The sequence below is a fragment of the Opisthocomus hoazin genome, chromosome 3, assembly GCF_030867145.1.
Source record: "Opisthocomus hoazin isolate bOpiHoa1 chromosome 3, bOpiHoa1.hap1, whole genome shotgun sequence".
Classification (NCBI taxonomy): domain Eukaryota; kingdom Metazoa; phylum Chordata; class Aves; order Opisthocomiformes; family Opisthocomidae; genus Opisthocomus; species Opisthocomus hoazin.
The window spans coordinates 84,337,675-84,362,256 of NC_134416.1; the positions used below are offsets into that span (position 1 = coordinate 84,337,675).

The following is a 24,582-nucleotide window of genomic DNA, read 5'->3' on the forward strand; positions in this document are numbered from 1 at the left end:
GTGAGACACACACCTGCACTTAGCAAATGCAGAATAATTAGTGGTGCTCTGGACGGTGTTCGTGAGCCAGCTCCCTGCTCACAAGCGCCCTTAGTCTCGATTTGGGATTCATAGCCACAAGAGAGCTGCAGGGATGTGCTGGAGTGATGCTCACATACCAGACATTCCTTCTCGTAAAGATGAAGAGGGGTGAGAGCTCTCTGGGTAGGGGGAATAATGGGAGGGTTGTCCTTTCCTTCAGTTTGCTGGGGCCTGCCTACTGATTTAAATTGTAAATAACATTACAAACAAGCTGTGACACTTCGCTGTTAGGAGAAGCATCCAATTTCTTTTAATTGATAGCAGAAAGGGGAAAAAAAGGAAAAATTATAAATCTCTACTAATGTAACTTCAGTCCCTTTTCATAACTTAATAGTTATATTAACCACAGATAGGTGATATCAGTTCCTTTGGGACCCTGTCATCTTACTTTTTTAACAGTGCAAAACTGTTTCCTTTTCCTTCCCTTTCCACTACCACAAACTATTATCATCACCGTGACGTTTAAAGACTGTATAGTGGCATGTGTCTGGTAGGGTCAGCAGGACAGGTCCCCTGCTATGATGGCATCTAATACAGTCAAGGTCACTCTTAAAATTAGCTAGGTTTAGTCCACTGGTCTTCTGTGTAAGAGGCCATTCATTCCTCTGGGGGTAGAAGTCAACTCGTTTCCAGCCTGAGTGTGTTCCGTGACAGAATCACAGGGGGGCTGAGGCTGGCAGGGACAACTGGAGGTCACCTGGCCCACTCACGCTGCTCAAGCAGGGCCACCCAGAGCTAGTTGTGCAGGAACACGTCCAGATGGCTTTCGAGAATCTGCAAGGACCAAGGCTCAACCACCTCTCTAGGCAACCTGTGCCAGTGCTTGGTCATCCTCTGAGGTGGGGCAGCCCCCCCCGGCCCACGCCTGGCAATCCCAGAAGCAGCCAGCACTGTATTCCTGCTTGCACTGCAGGAAGAGCTGTGCATTGAATCGGGACGACTTGGCCCTTCCCTTGGCTTTGTACAAGAGCAGTGAGTTGGGCTCATCAGCCGCTCCCTGACCGCACCGACAACTCCCGGTGCCTGGAGTCGCACCCGCTGCTGAAGGTCAGAACTGCACCTTCTGGGTAGTGCGGGAGTTGTGTGGTTGCTGTCTAAACATCAGGGTTGCTCATGTGCATTGTGACCAGGATGGAAAGTTACTGATGCCTGAAGTCACTCACCCTGACACCCCACAAGAAGCGGTACCAAGCAAGGCCCTCTGAGCTCTTCTGCCCCGCAGCGCTGCGCCCAGTAACTCCTCTGGGTGGGCGCCTCTCACAGTAACTCGCCAGCCACCTGGGCTGGTCTCCTCCAGACTCAGCCTTCGCCCGCTGACAAATCCTTCAATTTGAAGTGAGCATTTCACTGGACGCGAGGGGAATTTTTATGATTGCGTGTGTGTGTGTGTGTGAATCGACTCAAAACATCATACTCTGCTACTGTGATTGTAATAGAAAATTCTTTGTAATCACTCAGTAAATGCTAAATTAAACGGTGATTAACAGCTGCCAAATTCCTGTGATTCTGTTCTCTCTTTACACTGTGAGCACGCCCTGAACCGCCGCTAAGCATATTCCTTAGACAGGAACCGTTGTGGTCTAAGGCCAGGTCTGGGTCCAGCCACACGCAGGCTCCTCTCTGAGCAGGGGTTCAGAAAGCAAAGGGTCCAGTCCGAACCTGGTGACTCAACGGGAGGGTCACCCTATCCCTTTATACACTTTCTTACACTGTGTATAAATCATTTTCCATACAGAACCCCTATTGATTTTGTATTCCATTTATTAAGTCATAGAATGAACCTTGCCAGCGAACTGTGTAAGGTCACATTTTCTAAATTTTCAGTAAAATCTTTTCTTGCAAAGCCTTTGAGTGATCATTTAAGTGACCTAACTGCTCATTCGCAACACCCTCACAGTGCAAAAGTGTTCCCTGATGTTCAGAAGGAACCTCCTGTGCTTCAGGTTGTGCCTGTTGCATCTGGTCCTGTCACTGGGCACCACTGACAAAGCCTGGCTCCGTCCTCTTTGCACCCTCCCTTTAGGTGTTTTACACATTGATGAGATCCCCCCAGCCCTCTCTTCTCCAGGCTGAACAGTGCCAGCTCCCTCAGCCTCTCCTCGTAGCAGAGATGCTCCAGTCCCTTAACCAACTTCGTGGCCCTGCACTGGTCTCACTCCAGTAAGTCCGTATCTTTCTTCTACTGGGGAGCCCAGAACTGGACACAGCACTCCAGATGTGGCCTCACCAGTGCTGAGCAGAGGGGAAGGATCACCTCCCTCGATCTGCTGGCAGCTCTCCTCCTGACGTGGCCCAGAATAAACGGGCTGCATGAAAGACTGTTTACACCCATTTGTTCTTGTGCTCGTGTCTTCCTTGAACTTGAGTAGCACTATGCTTTTAACTGGCCTGAAAGGAAGCATAAACAGCCATATCCCCTCTTGGTCTTCATTTTGCTAGACTAAACAAACGGAGCTTTTCTAGTCTGCTCTGTTTGACAATATGCATCACTCCCCAGTCCTCCCAGTAACCCTTTTGTGGGTCTGTTCCAGTTTGAACTCCTCTACCCTAGATGCTGTACTGAGTTTTCCAGGTGGAGTCTCAGCAATGCTTTTTACATATGTCACCCGCACCTTCTCTTTCACTGCTGGAGATAACTCAAGCGAGAAGAGCCCGAATGGCATAGGCTTTCCTCATGACCTCACTAGGTTGTGGAACCAGGCTGAACACCCACAGCCCTGCTCTCCCCAGTAGAAACAAATTTAGGAAGGTACTTGAGTCAGGGGTGGGATGTTTCCTGAGGTGAAAAAGGGATGGCATACAGATCATTCATATCAATAGCAACAAAAAACTAAATAAACCCATCAGTGTATCACTTCTTTCCCTGGCAGCTAAGGAATGTGGGCTACACAGCACACAACGAGCTGTCAGAGGAGGACAGAACTATTGCCCGTGTCTGAGGTTAGGACTGCAGGGATGTTAAATTCCCTGCCAGAAACAAAATCCCTCTTGAGATGACAGAAAGGTCCACTCTGGATTCGGTAAAAACTTCAGTCAGACTTCCAGAAAGTAGGGGAATGTATCTGAGCAATATAAAGAATTATTCCTGCTACTATTTTCCCCTTTGCATCCCATCAGTTTCCTGGCTGTAGCTGCATTAGTCTGTTTCTAAGCTCATTGATTTCTGTTAATATGACTTTTCATCTGTAGGTAGCAATGACTGTTCAAGTTCCCACAGTAAATTGAAACTATTTCTTTCTGCTAAGTGATAGGAGATGGGCAACAGAGCCCTCTGCCCCCTGTTCTTCAGTGAGCGGAGCGAAGGGATTATCCTCTGCAGAATGGCCGTGTAGTTAAAAGCGGTTAAAATTGAGCAGCTCCTCTCACAGACGGGTTAATCTCATCCACTGTGCTGAATATTGGGCTGAAGTGTCAAAAAGACTACCGCAATATTGTATCGGAGGCAGGGAGAAAACGCTGAACCTGATCAGTGACATTGCATTTGATATTTTGCCCCCCCCCAACACACACACCCGAGTAAGGAGCGTTTCAGCTCGACGGAGAAGTGACTGTGCCGGCTGCCTCGGGGACATTGGGCTGTAACTGCTCACCCTGATCCCAGAGCGTGATCCGCTCTCAGGCACCCAGGGTGGGCGTGGGGGCAGAGCTCAGGACCCTGTCCAGGTAAAGCCAAACAGGTCATTCGAAACATGTGTAAATTAGCCTGTCGGTACAGATCTAGTCTGTCCACCACCGAAGGAGCCTGTAAGCCAGCTCTGCTCAGCGCCGAGGTGGGTCTAAACTGCAGTGCCTGTTAAAAGCAATACACCATGCGAGAATCTAAATACACAGCTGTCAGCCACCTCCTGTAGCTTTGAGCAGCATCCCTCAGGCAGGATGATGTGTAGGTGCATATATTCTGCATTTATTCCTGACGTTGGCAATTAAAACAACTTCTTTTCTTTCTGAGTGTCAGAAAAGCATCTGTCGCCACAGCCCCTTTCGGGGCCCAGAGGGTTGCCATAAGTATGCTGGACATAGAGGACGATTTTCATGCCTCCAGCACAGCTCTAGAGACAGTCAGAACAGATCTCTGATAAGACAGAGGTGGCAATCATCCAGCCTGACTAACGTCCAGCTTGAATCTGGAGCGAAAAGGAAATGGAAAAGCAGCCTGCAAAGCTGGCTGAGGGCACCAGGTAAAATCTTGCTCTCATGTGCTCTGTTGTAAATTCAGCGTGCCTGTCCAGTGGGGTTACTCGCAAAGCCCAGTGAGGTGTACGAGACAGAAATTTGTTTCCAAGAGTACAATTATGGGTACGCACTTGCTTCCCTGCATGCTCTCTAAATACGTTTTATTCAATGAAAAACACAAGTTTGTGGGTGTGCTTAATGGGACATTCATTTGTGTCCTGCCACAAAGTCATATTTTATCCCAACCCTCCAATATGAAATATTTCTCCCTTCTAGAATGCCCAGGCCTCCTTCCTCTATGCTAAATGCTGTTTAAAAAACCAAACAAATTATTGTCCATTCTTCTTTTTCACCAACATTAGTGGAGTATTTATCAATTATTTTGTTAGAGCTACGATTTCTTCCTACGCTTCTTCCTAACGTTAAGTGTAATAGATTATTAACCTTAAAAATATCTGTTGGTTTCATTATACAGTATTTGTTCATTTTATCTCTTTCTTTCAGACTGGATGATGATGTAATGTATTTGAGTTGAAAATAAAGTTTTGTTTTCTTTGCTAATTTAAAAAAAAAAGCTCAGTAAAAATTTGGAAACCCAAAGAAAACTTTCATTTTGGTCAATCTTATAAAATACATGCCTTGGGTCAAATTGTTCATAAAAACCTTCATTGTAAGCATCTTTGGACTTTGGGTGCTGTAAAGTCAAACACTGTCTTTCTTTTGACACTTTCAGCACTGAAAGAAAAACACTGCTTTGCTTCCCATGCTGTCACTGCTGCCAGCTCCTCCTCTTCTCCGGCTCCTGTGACACGAGATGAAGTTGGACGTGCCAGTGACAGCGTGCACCCGTCAGGCACAGCAAGCTGTGTGCTGGGGACGCTGCTGACAAGAGGGATATTCCTGGCAGGCACAGCCACATTTCTCTCTGCCCTTTGCTGAAGAAAGGAGGTCGGTGGAACACTCTGCCCTACCGGCAGAGCTTCAGGCATCAACTGTGGGTGCACAGCGTCGCTCCCCCGTTTCCATGTCGTGAAGCAGAGCAATCGGTCCTCCAGCTCGGAATACATGGGAAGACATGGGCATGCCTTCAAGTCAAATCACATCGTCTGTGTTACGCCCTGGGAAGATGGGGAGCAGTTGGAACTTCTCACCACACAAAAGAAAGGCGTGATATTTTCTTTATGCTTTTTGCTGAACTGTGGATCAATGGACAAATGTATGGAATATATGAAATATGTCAAGGTGTTGGGTTGATGGTTGGACACCATGATCTTAGAGGTCTTTTCCAACCTTAATGATTCTATGATTCTGTGAAATGCTGGAAGGAAGGAAACAAAAATGAAACAGATGGAAAGCAAGAGACAGACAAAGCTTCAATCCTGGCCCTAGCGAAGCTGCAAAATTCCTATTGACTGCAGTGGTGCAGAACCAGAACAAGATAGGGGGTGGAGGGAAGCAGGGACCGGAAATCAGGGAAGGATGGCTTCAGATGATTTTGTCCCTGTGTTCCCATCCCTGTTCCCCTCACCCACCATCAGCCTCCACCTTCTCCAGCTCTCATCTTCTTGCACTGCTGAAGCAGTAAGCTGCCATTTCGCATCTGGTATCTCCCATCCCTTCCTCCCTTCCTCCCTCCATCCATGTGCATGTCTGGGATAGCCGGCAGCTAATTCTGATGGGTGAACAACCCATCAGTATCCCTCACCAGTTCCCACAGGGCATGTAAACTGATCAAACTAACAAATGCGGATGGGTGGGGGACATTCATCCAAGGTTGCTACCGGTAGCAAAGACAGAGATGTAAAGCGTTCCATATGGTAGCTGTGTTCGACGGGGAAACACAATGCCAGAAGAGAAACATCTCATCAGCCTGAATTACACTCACTTCCCACAATCTTTCAGAGATTGCTCTTTGGGCTACCTAATGCTCTCACGGGGCCCCCATAATGTTAAGTCTCTTCCTATTCTGCCATAATGCCAAAGGTTTAGGGGAGACCAGAAATATGTTCTGCTACATGCATGCTGCCTAACAGATGTTGTGAGGTCGTGGTAGAGACGTTACCAAAAGCCCTTCCTGATGAGGTGGAACCAGCACCTCATTCATGGCAGCTGTTTTTCAGGGCACACTGATGTGAATGAAAGAGCAAAAATCCTTTTCCCGGTTACCTCACACCACAAAAAAATCAGGATTTCACAAGAAGAGAACAGCAACAGTCTATATTAGAACAAACTAGGTCGCATCTCCCTTTTCAAACGCTTTTGCATGGCTGGCTTTCTGTATGTGCAAATGGTGGAATATAATTCAAAAGCCTATTCCAGACATTGGTGAAAATTTCTTCCCAAGACTCTTCCCACAGCCAAAATCATAGTCAGTCTCATAGTCTCTTTAGCTTCTCATCAGCTAATATCACTGTTTTTATTTAATCTTGCAATGATGTAGTTTTTCCAGTAAGAGGTGGAAAATCGAGATGGGAGTATTTTCCCTTCCATCTGTTGGCTGTCTTCTCTTTCCCAATAGCATCCAAGTTTCACTGAACAACTCCGTTCCTGCAGAGTAATTTCAGACTTCACGCCTTATCTTGAGCCAGCGCTTACTTTGATCTGAGTTGTTACAGTGTGCAGTCATAAGTAGGATGTTTCATTTCAACATCATTCCTTTTCTTTACTCATGGAGCCACATGCTTACAATGCATTTCATAACGAACTTCATTCCTTATGCCTACTTCCACAGGCGAGAAATCCACGTGCAACAGCTTCTGCTAGTGACGTTCTCCAGATGCCCGGCTCTATTTGGTAATGTTTCACTAAGTGCGTCTCTCGTTTCCTTTCAGCATTCCTGCAAGTGGTGGCCATTCGGGGCAGCCGGGCCTCCTCCAGAGCCATTCCCCTCAGTTGCTTTGCAGGGCTCTTCTGGCTGGTGTGCTGGCAGCAGCCAGGGGTCGATCTTCTCAGCACCATCCGCTGTTTTCACCTCTGTTTGAAAGGTCTGCTCTTTCTCGGTGTCTATTCATCATTTGTTGTTTAGCCCATTCTCCCTACAGTGGTTTAGCCCCAGAGCAGACAGAATAATCCCATTTGGGTTTGAGCCTGTCTTTTCTATAAAGAATAAAATCCTGGGATTCCTATGGTTAGCTGCATCAGTGATAAGGACTGACTCTTTGGAAGATATTTTCCTGAAGCTAAGGAAACAGTTCTGGGCAGAAAACAAAGTTTTAACAGGACACTTGAAAAAGAAGGCTATCCTGAGATCATCAGCCTGCTGCAGTTTTAACCAAAAATCTTTCTTGGCTTGTCTGCTGGAACCTCAGCCATCCTTGGAGCTCATGGTTGCTGGGGTAATGCACTGCTGTTTGTATCGCTTTCTCCCCGACGTTGAAATCGCTGCTAGCAAATGGACACAACTCTGTCCTCCAGCTTTTGGGCAGGCACGTGTCAACGGTGGACCATCACAGAGTCATAGAGTGGTTTGGGTTGGAAGGGACCTTAAAGATCATCTGGTTCCAACCCCCCTGCCACGAGCAGCAACATCTTCCACTAGACCAGGTTGCTCAGAGCTCCATCCAACCCGGCCTTGAACACTTCCAGGGAGGGGGCAGCCACAGCTTCTCTGGGCAACCTGTGCCAGTGTTTCACCACCCTCATGGTAAAAAATTTCTTCCTTATATCCAGTCTAAATCTACCCTCCCTTTGTTTGAAACCATTACCCCTTGTCCTACCACAACAGGCCCTGCTAAGAAACCTGTCCCCATCTTTCTTATGAGCCCCCTTTAAGCACTGGAAGGCTGCTGTGAGGTCTCCTCAGAGCCTTCTCTTCTCCAGGCTCCAGCTCTCTCAGCCTTTCCTCACAGGAGAGGTGCTGCGGCCCTCGGATCATCTTTGTGGCCCTGCTGTGGACCCTCCTCTGGTCCACGTCTCTCCTGCGCTGCGGGCCCTGCCTGGGAAAGCCGTGTGTCCCGAGCGGCCCCGGCGCTCCGCCGGCAGCCCTCTTCCCTGGACCCGAAGCGCTGGCTGGGCCCGGGGCAGGGCTGGTGGCTCTGTCACCTGAAGCGCAGCATCGCGGCCAGGCCTCCAGGACGCCTGCCACGCACGAGACACGGCGGAGCCTCTCGGGAAGGGCCCGAGGTTGCGGCTGCGGCCCCGCTCCCGCCTCCGCGGCCCCGGCAGCCGCCGGCGGCAGCCGCCACGGCCGGGCAGGCAGCGCCAGGGCACGGCACACCGCGGGGCGTCCCCCGCCCACTCTGCGCATGCGCGGGCGGGCGCGGCAGCGCCCCCTCCCCGCCCTTGTGGCCGCTGCAAGGAGCGTCCCGTCGCGCATGCTCACTCGGAGGAAGCGGCCGGCCGAGGAGAGGGGAGGGTGTCCTGCCCCGCCCCCCGCCTCCCCTCCCCTCCCCTCCCCTCCCCTCCCGTACCGAAGCCGCTCGGGTGTTTCCGTTCCTCCCCGGCGCCGCCGCCTTTCCCCGCCCCCTCGCCGCTTGTCTGGGCGCCGCAATCCCGGCGGCGCGGCGGGAGGAGGCGGAAGATGGCGGACGGGATTGGTGGGGAGGAGGCGGTGGCGGCGGTGGTTATGCAAACGAGGCCGTCAGCAGCCACCGCTAGGGCCGGTGCGGGCCGCGGCTGAGCAGGGAGGCAGCTGGGGCTGCGCCGCCTCCGCCCTCCTAGGCGCCGGACTCTCCTCCTCCTCCTCCTCCTCCTCCTCCTCCTCCTCCTCCTCCTCCTCCTCCTCTCTTCCCCGCCTGCCCCGGCCCCCCGCCCTCACCCCGGCCCGGCATGGACGTTGGCGCTCCGCCGTCCTGCTGTGCGCGGCGCTGCGAGGCCGCCCGCCGCCTCTGCCGCTGAGCGGGGCCGCCCGCCGCTCCCGGGAGAGAGGGGGCGGGGGGGGGGGGGGGGCGGAAAGATGTCGGACACCAAGGTGAAAGTTGCCGTCAGGGTCCGGCCGATGAACAGGAGAGGTAACGGGCGGGCGGCGCTGGGGACTGGGACGGCGGGGGGGGGGGGGGGGGGGGTGGGGAGTGGGGAGGGGGCGCCTGAGGCGGGCGCGGCGCCCTCGGCTGCTCCCCGGGGCTGGCGGGAGGGTGAAGCCCCTCGGACGCTCCCGCCTGCCCCTCGCTCGGGGCTCCGGGGGGGGCGGGGGGGCCGGGGGGGGTGCTCCCGCCCCGGGTACAGTCCCCCGCCGTGTCGCCTCGCAGAGCTGGACCTGAATACCAAGTGCATCGTGGAGATGGAAGGGAACCAGACCGTGCTGCACCCGCCGCCTCCCAGCGCCAAGCAGGGAGAGAGGTAAAAGCGTCCCGGTCCCCGCGCGAAAACCCAGCCCCGGCTGCTCCGCCGCGCCCTTCGCCGGGCGGCGGGGTCCCGCAGGTCTTGCTCGGCGCCTTGCGGGGCTGGGGGGGGTGTTCGGGGGGTTTGGGAGGGGAGCGGGCGGGGGGCTGCGGCGCTGGGCTCCCGTCGCTGGGGAGCGGGGGCCGGAGCGGGGCCGGGGTGCCCGCGCTGGGGTGCGCAGGCGGAGGGTCTCCCCGGTGGCCTCCCGGGTTTCAAAGCTGGGTCTTGGTTAACTGCTCGGAAGATCAGGTGTGGGTCAGGTCGGGGCTGGATCCGGCCGTGCGTGCCGCTTTCCGACATCCCCCGTGAGCGCGGGCTGCCCGTAACGCGGGTGTAACCTGTGGGGGAATGAGAAGCACAATCTGAATTTTAGGCTAGTGATGTGTTTTTGTAGGCTAGTTTTTATTTGTTTACTAGTTTTTTAACGTATTTACGTTTGAAAAGGCTGTAATTGCTAGCTGCTTTATGAATTCAGTGTTGTTCTGCGAAGTAGCCTATGAGAGTGTGCTAACATAGTTTTGAAATCTGGCATTTAGTTGTGATGCCCCAGTAAAGAATACCCTTGGAAATAATCCAAAATACCAATGCACTAGACTGTAAAAATAGATCAGAACAGGAAAAGATTTCTTTCCTTTGAGGGAGTGTGGGGAAAGACAGGGAGGTGCAAGGAGAATGGTTACGTGGTATGATTATCTCTGCAGTTACCTGTTGACTGCTCAACTAAAGTTGGTCTGTTACATATATTTAATGTCAGTGCATGTGAAATCAGTTGCATAATTAGAGAGATTTTAATCTGAACACCTTCCTACTACTCAGGGTTTTATTAAGAATATTTTTGACTGAGTTCATAGTATTTATGAAGAAACTGTAGTGTGCGAATATGGGTTTTCTTCAGAGGCCATATGTCACATTTTTATAGTTTTCCAGCAGAAAAGGTTGAGACCTTTTCTGTTTTGCCTGTCCCAAGATGTGAAGGTGCTTCTCGCATTAATCCACATACTGGAATACAGCTGGAATTACACCAATTAAACTTAAATCCAACTTGCATTGTCTTCAGAACCATTATTGTGGCTAACGCGCTGGCCCGGGTCGTGAAAGATCTGTGCTTGTTTCCTGTCCCTTGCATAGACCTTTGTGTGATCTTCTGCAAGTCATGCTGCCTCTGTGGGTCTTAGCATCCCATCTGTAACATGGAAATCTTGTTTTTCTTGAGACTGTTCTGTTTTAGAAGGTATAGGGTTGGGTTTTTTTTCCTTCTGTTTGTTGAAGTGTGTATATGGCCTCCATCACAACGCTGCTACAATAAGAATAACATTAACTCTTTAAGGTGAGTGGATTTCACAGGTGTGAAACATGAAATACAAATAGTTTACAAATCGAGAACAGAATTAAGATTTAAAAATCATTATTTCAATAGACTGAAGAGCCTAAGGGCCCGCTGGTTTAATAAGGAGCCTGTAATGTGTGAATTTTTCTTGTTGTACGCATTGGCATGCAGATACTGAGTGAGACTGTGCAGTGACTGTCTTTTGAGAGCCTGTGTTTGTCTGGCTTTAATACCTATAATATATATATAAATTCTCTTACTTGGTTGGAATTGGCTTCTGGTTGTGTGCCAAGCGCCTTACGAGTGAGCTGTGGCACTGGAGTGCGACCTCACGGTGGGCAGCTGTGTTGGCAGGTTGTAGCTGTCCTGCTCGCAGCCCTGTCTGAGGCTGGAATTTGGCCGGCTGTTAACGTGTGTAACTTACACGCTGGAAGCAACTTCCTGATGTGAGTGGATTGGAAATACCAGTGAGAAGTAACTCGGATACAGTCCGAGTACCTTCTAAATAGCAGGTGTTGTGTGTAACCTGTTGAGATGCCTAATAGACTTTCTAGCACCTTCAGGTTTTCTTCAGTGCTGAACTATTGATTTTTATTTTTTACTCAAGATAAATAGTGTAATTTCTCATGATGAAGAATGAGTTCTGTTCTGTGTGTACCCACCATAAAATGTCTGTATAAACTGGCTCTGAATTGCTGAGTAGTTGCTGCTTGTACTTGGATTGATGTCTTGGCAGGGTTAGAGATGTCAAATGGATTTTTGGTTTTCGTTGTGTAGCTTGTTTTTATATAGCTTAACTGGATTTTTCTTTCAGAGCAACCATGTTGTTGCAAAAATTATTTCGCTTGTTAGGGTGATTAACTGGTCTTTCTCTACTGTATTGCATTTTTTTAATATTCTGTTTAGACTTACCTTTCCCTTTTTACATTTTATCTTTTTATATGGAAATTTCCCTTTTCTAGCTGAATGGAAGTACAAGCTTGTACTGCACTTTGGAATAAGAATAAGTAGCCTTCTAAAGCAAATTTGGTTTCCAGGGCTGCTTTTCTTAATTTAGCTGAAGCCAAGAGACTATAGGGTATGGGGAATAGAATTCAGGACCATGCTCTTCATTTGCTTTGTTCTCTCAGTTATAACTTTAAAGGTACTGACGGGATTTTTTTGAAAATAAAATTAGGTAGCTCTTTAATAATTCTAACATTATAACGTTTGCTCTTGGAAGAATATCCAAGGCTAAGAAAATAAAATTTTACTGGCTTTTCCTATTGTGTAAGGAGTTCTTGAATTAAATCTAAGTTCGAATGCATGCTGTTAATCAGGCTCTGGGTTTTATTAAGGACATTTCTGAAGGATTTTAGATGGACAAGTAGTGCTTATTTTACAAGTGGTGAAAAAACCCCCAAATCCCAGACAGTGCTGCCATTTGTCCAACTTTCACTATTGTGTTAGAGGTAAATCAATAAGTTATAACCGTAAATTGGAACAGGGTTCCGACTCCATCTTCTAGCTGCTAGACCACACAGCATCCGCATCTTAACAAACACAGCTACAAAATAGTAACTGTTATTAAGTACAAGTGTTCTGTCTTTTTATAAGCAGCAGGCCTGCTGTTCCCCAGAGAGACACCACTTCTAACATTCTAAACTTACGAAAGAGGAAAACCAGAGCATAGTAAAACTGAACAATCTGAGTCTGAAAGGCACAGGAACATCTTTATTGACTGAAATAATAGGAGACAGAGTTCAGAGAGGAATGGTTTTCATTAGCTGAGATCAGGTATAATCTCCAGTGCTGGTAAAGTTTTTGTAAGTTGGTTGCTGGACTTCATGCCTTTAACCCTTGTTTTACTATTATTAGTAGTGGTAGTCTCCTTTCTATCTGCTGGAGTGTGCTTGTGTGTCGTTTTAGTTACTTCTCCTGTCTCACATTCATGTCTTCCCCCCAGACTGGTGTGGGTTTACCTTTATTTTCTAGAAAGGGAAAGAACACCATCTTGTCTTTCTGGGAACCCTCTGATTTTTGTCTCTTTTCACCTGCAAATCTGAATTTCCTTTCTTGAAGTATACTCTTCCGGGGAAAAAATTATTCCAGCTAACATTCTTTTAGAAATGGGCATCATGTTTCAAAGCCTATTGTATACAGCTTGCTCTCTTGCTATAAATGTTTGTATGTGGTTGTTGGCCATAAGGTGCAGTATTAAAATGTAAGTGTGAGATAAGTAGAGTTACACACAGCCTTTCAAAATACGAGTGATTTTTTTTTTACAATGGAAGCATCACACACCTCTCTGAGTCTATGAATGATCTGACTTCATGTTAGAGTTGTTATTTTTTAATAGGACAAATTAGGTTTTGCCAGGTTCTTCCTCTGCTTTTGATTGTTAAAATATGCTTTCCTCCAACCTTGCCTTTCAGCTACACTTTTTAATGCATAGGATCCGAGAAGTTTTATTTTAGTTCCCTGACAGCAGCTCTTCATGACAAATTTTTTCCTTTAGTAAGCAAAATGTTTGTCTTGACAGAAATAAACAAGGAACTATGGAGACAGTAGAACTGAACTACTGTTTTAACAGTAGTTTTGACTGAAACAAAAATGAATCTAGTGCGCAATTTATTGCCTTAGAGCACAGTAGCCTTGTGCAAACTTCGGCTTATTAAAGACCTTGCGTCAGAAAATAAGAAAGAAATCATCAGTGTGTGGAGCTGAATGTAAAATTACCACTTTTCTCAGAAGATATCTTTCTTGCCTGGCTTAATTCATTTTTAAAAAACATTTTATGACTTGCTTGCTCTGTCTTCTTTCGTCATAGTTTTTGTAACAGGCAAATAGCACCAAGGTCAGATTCTACCTAGGTAAAACTCTTCTTATGTCTTTAAATTACTAAAGTTTGCAGAATATGTGGGGGTTTTTTTGAGTAGGTTTAAGCTCTCTAAGAAAATAAATAGCTAGGAAGAGGTGTGCGTGCGTGTCTAGTTTTTGTAGGTTACGATACTTCGAAAGATGAATATCTGGACCACAGATTTCTTCCTTAGATATCTTGTCCTAAAACGGGTTTCCTGAAAATGACTGTTGCTCCCTCTTACCTCAAAGAAAGTGTGATTCTGGATGGTCTTCAGTACATAGTCCTTTGTGTGGTCGTTGTGGCATTTTTTCATCTTTTTCCACGTATTGGTTTGAATAGCATCAGAGATGGGAGAAAAGCACTGTTGTCAGAGAGGGTGTCCGTTTCTGGTAATGGTCCCTTTTTCAGACTTAAACTCAAAGGTGCAGAAATAGGCCAACTGTTAATTATTTCCATACCTGAAGGAATGACAGTGAGGTTGTGTCATTGGTGTGTATACTCCAAATTATCACCTGTCTGAGGTAGATCATAAAATAATAGCAGGCAGCAATGTCTGTCTGTCTGCAGGAAATTGTAAAAGTAATCTGACTTTGACCTCTTCTGTTACCTTTCCTGTTAGACATCAGTGTTCAGGATGTGAACTGTTAGCTTGGAACCTTTGCAGAAGAGGTATGTTTGAATTACGAAATGTGTGGTTGGAAAATGGCATTTTGGAGCTATTTGTGCGTTGCTTTAATTCATTCGTGCCTCAGATGAGACACTAGATGCAATTCCATGAAACTGCTCTTCTTGAATTCCATGTAATTTGAAAAAAAATGAGACACAAACATGTAATCCAAATTATGGCGTGGCACGGCTCTTGATTCTTCCTAAGGTGGCCTGAACTATGGGTAAATGCAACATCCATTATTTTACTGTGTTTATAAAATCCAGACAGCTGTTAGGACCTTGTGCTTTGGTTTTGAAATGGCATTGTTAGAGGAGACTACCATTGGAGAGTGCTGGGACTGTGGGTAAGCGGCTAGCAGTACTTAGCTGGCAGTATTTCAGAACAAAAATAGATAAAGTGTTTGAAGAGGAGGAAAACTGTGCTTGGTATGACCATGTTTAGGCAATCATTGCTTTGTAGCCATTCTCTTGTTTTTGGACTACTGAGTGTTATGTTCAAATATTTCTGAGTAGAGCACAGTAAAAAGTTTCAGCTCTGAACCTGTGCAATTTTTCTGCTTTATGATGTTAGAAATGCCTACCTTGTGGAATATGAAAAGATTGTTAAAAAGATTGGTAGGCCTTCAGACACACTTAGCTCCTATGTGTAGAAGGGGCAGGTACGCAAGTACTTGCCTATTACTGCAGCCAGAGATCTGGATTACTAGTCAATACACCTTGAATATGTTGTTTATTGAAATGAATTATGGATTTTAAAAATGTCCAGCTTTTTAAAAACTTCTTTTTTTGGGGGGGGGGGGGGGGGTCTTTTCTCTGGGGAGATCAGGACTAAAGGAGTATTTTTTTTTTTTTCACCTCCCTTGCCCCTTGGTATAAATAGTAGATACAGCTTTCTTGTTTTGAAAACAAGATTATCTTTGTTATGCATCTAGTAGGTTTATTAAATGTGCAGATGGTAAGACTTCAGACTTCTGATTAGATTCACTGTAATGTAATAGTTTCAAGATCTAAAGTTAAATGATACTTGTAAATACACTGCAGTGACCCCAGTGTGGGCTAGATTCAGAATACTTCAGGAAGCGCTTAAGAAGTCCCTGTTCTGCAGCACCTGAGCTCAGAGAGGAGCAGCGCACACCAGCTGCCCTTCCACGCAGGTCTGTGTACTGCGCAGAGCTGGCTTGGGAATCTTGGTACAAAGTTTGGGGATAAAGCGAATAATCCCTCCTTGGTCTGAGGCCTGCAGTGGAGTAGGCGCAGGAAAGGCATCTGTTATCCCGGGAGCCAACGTGGTGGTACTTCTAGTAACAAGATTAGTGCTGAATCTTTAAATGGACAAACTACTTGTTGCTGTTTCATTTGAGACGTTATAAGATTTTGAAGTCCTTTGTTGCTCTGCGGTTGGGTGCAGACTGAGCAGCAGTAGCTGCCGCCGGGTGTGTTGCTGGTGTCTCTTACACGGACAGACTGTCCTTTATGGTGGGAAAGTAGCAGTTCAGTGTCTTTGCTTATTTGGCCCTCCCTGGGCATGGTTTGAATCTATTAATGGAAACAATTACTGCCTACTATAGTGAAATGCCAGCTGCTGCAGCAGTGCCGTGCAGATGCTGTTGCTTAACTGAGTAACTTCTCTGATTGCTCGGTTTCTTGTATTTGTGAGGATGTCCGTTAGTGAGGGCAGGGTGTGGAAAAGGCTCTTTATGGAAGTGTGGAAGTGTTGGCTGCAGACAGCGAGTTGTGGGTCTTCAAGTGCAGCCTGCAAAGAAAAGGCCCCCGCTGTGCAATGATGTGCACCACAGGACTCGCTATCAAATTAACCTGAGACTCGAAGCACCAAGCTAACTAAAACACACTTGCTGTTGCCTGGAAGCGATGTGGCTGTGTGTCGTTTTAGAAGAGACGATAGAAGGGATATAAGCTTGTCCAGTCAGTATGTGACTTTGTATGTTGATGTGAAACTGGTCATCACCGTCTGAGATCTGCTGGAGCTTGAGCTACTTGTGTCTTCATGATCCTTCTGTGGCATGCGATGGGTGTTCACTGGGAGCCAAGGGAGGAGCTCGTGAAGTTAACAACAAACAGATTGAATAACTTGCTGTATGAAGGTCAATCAGAGAAGTGTATTGCTGATGGGAGCTGGAAATCAATGACATGAGCTCAAGATACCCATGATGGTGGAGAGCAGGAGTTACACAAGCTGTTTTAATTGCCATGGGAGGGTGTCCTTTTATGTCATTTCTCAGTTTTGGAGGAAAAGGGAATCAGTGGCTTTCTGATGTTGTTGTGCTTGGTTAGTGTTAATTAACCTCTGCAGTTCTGGCCTGTATTTTTGATAGTTGCCTTTTAATCTAAAAATAATAATTAATAAAACCCCACCTCAGTCATCAAAACATCTAATGAAATTCATAACCATGTCCTGAACCAATGGGTTCCTTAGTCATCAGCTGCAACATTTATTTGGTATTGTTGCATCCTAAATAGAGACATTGTCAAGCATGTACATGCTTACGAGATACGCCTGCATCTTTCTCGAACAGTGTGGTTAGTGACTTGTAAGGTGTGACTTTTACACTGGGAGGTAATCTGAATGTTCCGTCTCATTTCCCATAGATCGCCACAGGGAGATCTATTGTGGTAAGAGCCCCTAATGAAGTCGCTAATGATTTGTTGTCCTATAGTAACTTATTTGCTACTAAAGTGTTATAACTCGGGACAAAGACTTATACCACAATTACTCTTTTTGACAGATTAAGCCATGAATATATTTTGATGCTTATTAATGGCACGGTACTTATTTTGAGGTATGTCGGTCAGCACAGCCATAGAAAGGTGTGTCTGAAACACTGCTGTGTGCCTGTGTTAGTGCATGGTAACTATTATGGTCAATGATGATGCTGAAGATATGGCACGAAGGCTCATAGTGCACTAGCAAGAGGGTACGTAGTTATGGTCTGTTTTCTAGATGCTAGCAGCCACCAAGCCTGTGCTGCTGCCTCATCATGTTTAGTAACAGGATAGACTGTGGGCTAGTACTGGCTAAATTTGAGAATTGTGGCGTCACTGCATGTTCTTTTTGCAGTGTATGTGTATTCCAAGAATTGTGAGCATTTCATAAATGTGAATCAAAGCAGCTGCTGTGGCTGGAATGGCATGCTTATCTCTGCATGTGTTTATGAAGAGACTGTTCAACATGTTTTAAAAAACTACTGGGATGCTTTGTTAACTGTAAACTTTATAGAAAGTAATTCAATGCTTTGTTTTAAAATCACATTGCTGAAACTGTCTACACTTAAGTATTTTTTCTGAAATATTTTTGTAATAGAGAATATTTTAGACTTGCAAATAAAATGAAAAAATGTACATGATATCCTATTTATTGAGCTTACTTTTTCTTAGTTTATTCCACAGTCTCTTCTTAAACATAAACATCAGTCCCAAGTAAGTAGTGCTCAAAAGCCTTCAGGCGAGATGAAATTTTCTTCTTCTAGCATAAGGCTTCAAAATTCTGGATCTGTCTCTTGAGTTACAGGAATAATTTTTGTAGCATTAAATATGAGTATGTGCAGCTGTCTGCTTAATATTTCTTATATGATGACAAGGAACAACAGATCTTAGATAAGAAACTGCAGTACTTGATACTTGTTCCCACATGGTTTCCACTTCTTGTCTGACTTTATGGTTAAAATCATGTGCAGCATAGCTGAGGCAGCCTTTCGCAAATTTGATTCCTTCAGAGCTGAAGGAAAAAGGGTTGAGTGAGGTGGAAGGGGAAGTTTATCTGCAAAACGAATGGATTTGTGCAATGACTGGCACTGGCTGCAGTGTAACTTTTAATACTTTGGAGTTCTTATTTTCATTGACTATTTGCTTCAAATTCAGTTTTACTTTGTGATTCAAAAGCCAAGGCTTGTTTTGCAGTAGATGAGGTTTTCCTAAAGAGAAGTCAACAGAACATTCCAGTGGAGGCACAGAGCTGGCAAAAGTTTTCTACTGGCAAAGCAGCATTATGGCCCTGACTGAGCAGCATCCTGGTCTGCTTTGGAAGGTTTCTTTGTCGGCATCTGTTGGTGTGAGTTTTTTATGTATGCAATGTGATGTAAGTCTGCAGCGCTCCAGACGTGTTTTGGCTCAGTAGCGCCACCTACCTGAATGATGCAAGTCCAAAGCATTTTGATATTTTTCGGTATGTTTTCCTTCCTGTCATACCGTGTTGTCATTCCTTATTTTGAGATGTTTCTAAATTTCCTTTAGACTAAAAATGTGGCTTTTAGATAACTTTACCTAATGAAATCAGGTCGAAACAGAAATTGGCCATTTGCTAAAATGAAGAAATGTTCCTGTATTAACTGTATGCAGCTGAAGACAACATTACATGACTTAAATATTCTCTGAATGCTCAGCAAGAAATAGTTGAGTTTGAATACGTTTGTTAAAGTGAACTTTGCAGTTACATGAGGGAGTAAGAGCAGAAACCATCTGCAGTCTTCCTGCACTTTGCTTTTGTACTGTATTGGGATAAAAAAAATTATTCTGAAGGTGGTGTTAGAAGCAGATCATGGACCATCATTCCACCACTCAGGTTTTACTGTTTTGGAGCTTCTGACCTTGACCACAGTGGGCAGATATGCTATTTTGAAACAAACTGTCTAGAAAACAATTTAGTGTTTTCCCTACTGCCCATTACATTTAAAAAGAAGAATGTTTTCGATAGTTCTCATTCTTCTTCTGGTGTAAATCTAATCCTTGTACCTGCATTCTTGACTGGAGTGCCCTTGAGAAGTGCTGCTTCAATGTCTGCAGAGAAAATGACGCACAAGGCAATGCCAAGGATGGCTTGTTAATGGATTTGCTGCTGATGTGGTAGAATATAGGGAAAGGATACTTGGGGACCAGGACTGGAAGGATAACGAAAGGCAAAAGACATACAGAAACGGATGCCAAACAACATGGTGAAACTGCTCAAAGCACTTGTTGGAGGAAAACCAAACAACTAACAAAACCCAACAGCATCCAGTAAGCTTTTTTGTGTCCTACTGAAAATGTGTATGAGAAACTGGCATTCTCTGGGGTGGTGCTATAGTCTTCATGTGTGTTCTGGTTGAGATCCAAGTGGAAAACAGAAAGGAAAGTCAGTTCTTGTAAACAGACCATTGAACAGCTTGCCATGTAGTTTGCTTTTCAAGAGCTTCCAAGTCCAAAAACGCTTGTTGTTTAAGGTGTTCATAACATTGTAGCTAAGTTCGTGTCATGTTCCAAATTTTCATTGCATAGTTGTAACTCATATGTTAACACTAATTTTTTACTGTCTTTTATGTTAAATGTCATGATTGAGAATCTGTGTAAATTGGCTGTGAAATAGTCCAATGGGGAACACTTGTGCGTCTCGCAAAAAGATGATGGAAGTGTGTTTGAAGATGCAGCATTGGAGTGTTCCCCTAAGGTCTCTTTCAATGGAACAGTATCTTGATTTTTTTTTTTTTTTTTTTTTAATGAATTCAATACGTGTTCTGTCCCTCTCAGCATCCCAGTTCCATGGCTTGGTAACCCCGTGCTGTCAGTAATCCTGTGTACTGAAGGAGGGGGATGTCTGACTTCCCTGTGGTGAAGGTTAGAAGTTAGCTCTTGCCAGCTCTATTTTCAAGTGCTCAGCAGGTCATAGTGGATGAGTACTGAACCTAGATAGACATCTAATCTCTTCTCTCTTGTTTAATTACTCAATGGGGCATGCTGCATCCCCTCAAGCAGTTTTTGAAGTTTCAGTTTTGCAGATGTAAATGTGGCAATGGGAAGCTTTTTCCAGAAATACTAATGGTATGCAAGCTTTGTGCCCTTAATGTAATTTTTCCTTACTGCCATCTACACTCACGGATAGAAGCTTTGCATATGCTCCAACGAATGTGGTGTACCTTTATTTGAAATTTCAGAATGGCATCTTGCAACTTTGTGCTAGTTTAAACCCACAAATGCAGATCCGCGGTGTTGGGCGGGCTGAATGCCCTTAGTGTTTTGCAATGCTCATGTGCTTTCTGAGTGATGGTTCTTCTGGTGCATGGTCTGACCCAGGTATTGGAATAATAGATGAATAAGGAAGAAATTCACGGCTTATGTGCAACTAGAGCAAATAGACTTTGAAAATACTCTTGCATTCACATGACCAACGTGTAAAATGAGTTTACAAAAATCTCTCTTAAACCAGCTTGATCTTAATCTGTCATCCTTTGTCCAGAAGGGTGTTGTAGGATGACTTCTGGAGGATCTCTCGGTTTAAATGCTTACGTTTTTCTCAAGGTATCTGCATCTTCATTGTGGTTCCAAAAAGGTGGAGGCAAGTGAATCACTCGCTGAAGTGACCTCTTGCTTGCTTGCCTTTGCTGTGGTTAAAAAGGGAAAGTAAATGCTAGGTCTTTGTCTATGGACTTGGAAATGAGATGTTATAAAACGGAATTGCAGAACTGAATTTTGAGGGAGGAATTTTTCATTAGCAGTGTATAGAAATGAGAGGGAAAAAAATAATGAGGACATGCAGTTATGTAGGAAAAGAAAAACGAAATTAGCTCATTTTCGTGTTTTCAGGAAACATTTAGTAGTGCTAAGAGTCTGACTGACTGGTAGCTGTAATGAGCAATGTCAGAGTTTAGTGAGCTCGAGGTAAGTGATGAGACTAGGAAACCTGCATGTTTTTTCCAAGTAACAGTGGAACAGCTTTGTACTTGAAATCTTGTAGTTATCATTCTACTTTGCATCCAAAATAGAAAGCAAATTACAGATTCCTTACAGAACTTTTGCTCTAAATGGAAGGAGCAAAAGGTGCTAGGTGTTTTTTGTTGTTGTTTTTATCTTAAAGATCTAGATTGGGTAATTAATGATTCTTTTAAAAATTGTGTTACTTCTTTTTTGTTTTGTTTTGTTCTTTCCCTATAGCTGTTTCTGCATATGAGGCGGGTCACTTCTTTGCCTCAGTACTGTTAATCTAAGAGTATTTGAAATTGGATGCTTGCCTTAGCTGCATCTTCTCTTGAAGCAGACCTTTCTATTCATGCTCTTTTGCTTTTGTACCTCAGTTTGCAGATGTAGTACATGAAAATAAGTTGAACTGGTCTGGAGTTACTAATAAAACAACATGACTTTTAGCCATTTTTGGAGCAGAATGGCAGTTTAAGCAAAAATGAAACAATGGACTCTATTGTATTGAAACTTGAGAATTGAGTGCTGTTGCTGACTTTTGTTTAAAATATTAGTGATGATGGTCAAAGTGGGAAAGCTACACTGAAACATTAATGTGCTAAACTTTTTGAATAATTCTGAACTTAGTTCTGTATTTGTTAAACCTGAATTTAGTGTGCAGTGTTGCTGCTTACCTGCTTTGCTCCTTCGCATTCTTATCCTAATGTTACTAAGCAAAGACTGCTGAACTCAGTAGTATTTGCTGCCTTGGATCACTAATATAATTCTTATCAGAGTTCAGAACCTGCGTACCCTTTCATATGACTTTTCATGGTGTTTCAGACAGATATACTTGTTCTGAGTCTGTCTTCTTCCTTAACATACAACTTCTCATTCTCTTATAAGGATTTTTGTCAACTTTTGCAGAGACCACATGTAATTTGACTTTTTCTTCTCAGTTGTTTTGTGTAACTCTATTCACTATGCAGGCAGATCTCTGGGTAGATCATTTAGGCTTGTGGGTTATTTATGGCAGAGATAATTAGCTGAGTCACAGCTCCTGAAACAGAAGAATTGTGGCTTGGTGTCATTCAGGTATAGCTGATAAGCTCTGCAGGGCCTCACCTCCTCTCGTGCAGAGTCAGATCTGACATCTCAACACTGGACTCCCACAGCCTGGCTGCACAGTGCAAATACTGGGTGTCTAGCAAGGCTGCGTTAGCCTGTGCTGTCCGCGCTGTTCCTGGTGTCCGTGGCTGTCCTTGTGAACCTGGATAGGAGAGGAGGTGGCAACGATGGAGTCAAGAGTGATGTCAGGGATGGGAAAGGGCAGCAAGTAGTTGGATGTGAGCCTCCGCTACTGTTTCACTAGTTCAGATGTGGTGGAGGATGAGCCCATGTTCAGGTAATGAGGCAAAGCTGACGGCGGTCTCGTAAAACTCGGAGTGCCGGGACTGGCTGTACAGAGATAACTGATTGACTCCACAGTGTTGTTTGGGAGTGTCTGCAACATGCTCCCGAGTGTACACTCTGACATGTGGGATTTTCCATTGTCAAGAGTGTTTCAACCTACCCTCATCGTGAGCAGTAGATCTGACTGCGATTCACAACACAGATGGTACTAAATGGAACTATAAAGCTGTGTATGAACATTTTAAGTTGAATTTAAAGTACTTAATTGAACATTACAAAGTAGGTGAAATACTTCACTGAAAAGTGGGGGAAAACTCCCAGTTGATTTAATACACCTATTGACCTTACTGACTGAGCTGAATGTTGAATTTAAAGCCTGGGTGTTTGCAGTACCAGGAAAAGCATTCATCGGGAAAGAATACATTTTTCACCGTTCTCTCTATGAAGGAGACTTTCCATTATGTAACTGCGGTACGAGATCACTTGCGCATACTTCTTAGCCCAGTGCAGAAACCTAGATTGCTCTTCTTAACTGCCACTGAATAGATGCCAGCATGGGCCACAGACTGTACTGCAGTCTCTGGGTTAGTGTGCAGACATCTGGGCCCAGTAGCCAAGGTTGACTTACCGGCATTCAGGCTCTTTAAACATAGCTAATCTTTATACTAAACCTCATCATTTCTGTGTGAGCATATCCATAGATAAAGTTTATGCCTTTCTCTGTTCTTCTCCAGTTTAACATTCTTCTTCATCTGCCTCTCATCCTCCTAACCTTCTACCTGCATTCTCCCATGCTCTTTAAAGATACTATTTAAAGTGTTGTCTCCAGAAGTGGCGGTGTTTCAGAATAAAGAGACTGAGTGTTGTTAGCTGCTCCCGGCAGCACTCCAGTGCTTGTTCAAAATTGGAAGCTTGATTACATTTAATGGTATGGTAGCATGCATATATTGCTTGTGTCTCAGCTCCTTTGTCTGCTTTCTGTGGCTCACTCCTCTGACTAACTTGCCTTGTAGTACTCACTGACAGTGATTGGGTTTTTTTTTTTTCCTATTACCACCTGCTTTGTATTGCTGTTTCTGTGTGCTAATTGCTAAATATCTCTCATGTTCTGAAACTTGTCAGGGGCTGGCAGCTTCATTTCATTGTAAGATGACCGTGTTTTCTAATTTAGAGATTGGTTGGGGTTTTTTTCTGTCACAGTAAGACAAGGAAAGAGCTTCACAGTGCAACTGTACTCAGCATGCTGCTGCTGAATGGGAGCTAAAACACTCAGCTAGACCCCAGTGAATTTCTGCAGGGTGACAGAGACTCACGTGTTCTCAAACTCTCCCTCCCTTAACTTGGAGTGCTCTTTTGCTCACTGTATCCAGGCTGGGGCTCTGAGCTTGTTTGGTAACTAATCAGGTGCTTTCCACCGCCTGAAAGTGTCCATGCACCTTCTCTATTTTTAGACATTGGCTTGACTCTGCCACTTTTTTGCTTTGTTTTGTGCCTGAGTTAATAAAAACCTGTCTGGGCTCAGTGTCTGCTGTTTGTCTGCACAGTAAACCTGCAACATGCAACAAGGGTAAAATTCTCACAGGTAGTGGCAATGGGAGGCTATTTTAAACAACTTCTACCTTTCAGTGCAATAATACTGTAGTGTTCCACTCTCTGTAAGCAAATGTTCCTAAAACGAACTGTGGATATAAAGCTGGCTCCGCAGTCTGAGATCACAGCTTAAAAAGCATTTTGAGGGGATAATACCATTGACTGCAAGCCAAGGAGGGGAAAGTGATTCAGGGAAGACTTAAATAAGAATGAACAATTTTTAATGAAAGAAGATTTACCGTATCTTTAAAATATTTGAGCTGTAGATAGTCTTTGGGCTATTTAAGTAAAATTCCATTGAGAATAGTGCATGTTGTTTGAACACATTGTGTTTCAAATGTGAAAGTGTGTCTGGAGAGAAATAAATTGTTGAAGGAAACAACCGCTTTCTGACAGCGGTACGCTGTGCAGGCTGCTAGAGTTCAGGACGTCTCTGTGTGTATCTTGCGAAGATTTCTGTGATGTCTGCTATCAATAAATGTAAGAGTTATGTACTGCAGGAAATCAG

The 24,582-nt window shown here is 45.0% G+C and overlaps 1 protein-coding gene across 6 annotated transcripts in view; it reads left to right on the plus strand.

Moving 5' to 3' along the window:
* The first annotated feature begins 8,688 nt into the window (after positions 1-8,688).
* Positions 8,689-24,582, plus strand: part of KIF13A (kinesin family member 13A) — a 115,856-nt gene continuing 99,962 nt past the window's right edge. For 4 of the 6 annotated variants that reach the window (XM_075416841.1, XM_075416842.1, XM_075416843.1 and 1 more), the window contains exons 1-2: positions 8,689-9,203; positions 9,441-9,531. In XM_075416841.1, the coding sequence (XP_075272956.1) occupies positions 9,149-9,203; positions 9,441-9,531 (146 nt within the window). In that variant the 5' untranslated portion in view covers positions 8,689-9,148. The remainder of the gene's footprint in view (positions 9,204-9,440; positions 9,532-24,582) is intronic. The other 2 variants (XM_075416844.1, XM_075416845.1) reach the window with 1 other exon arrangement.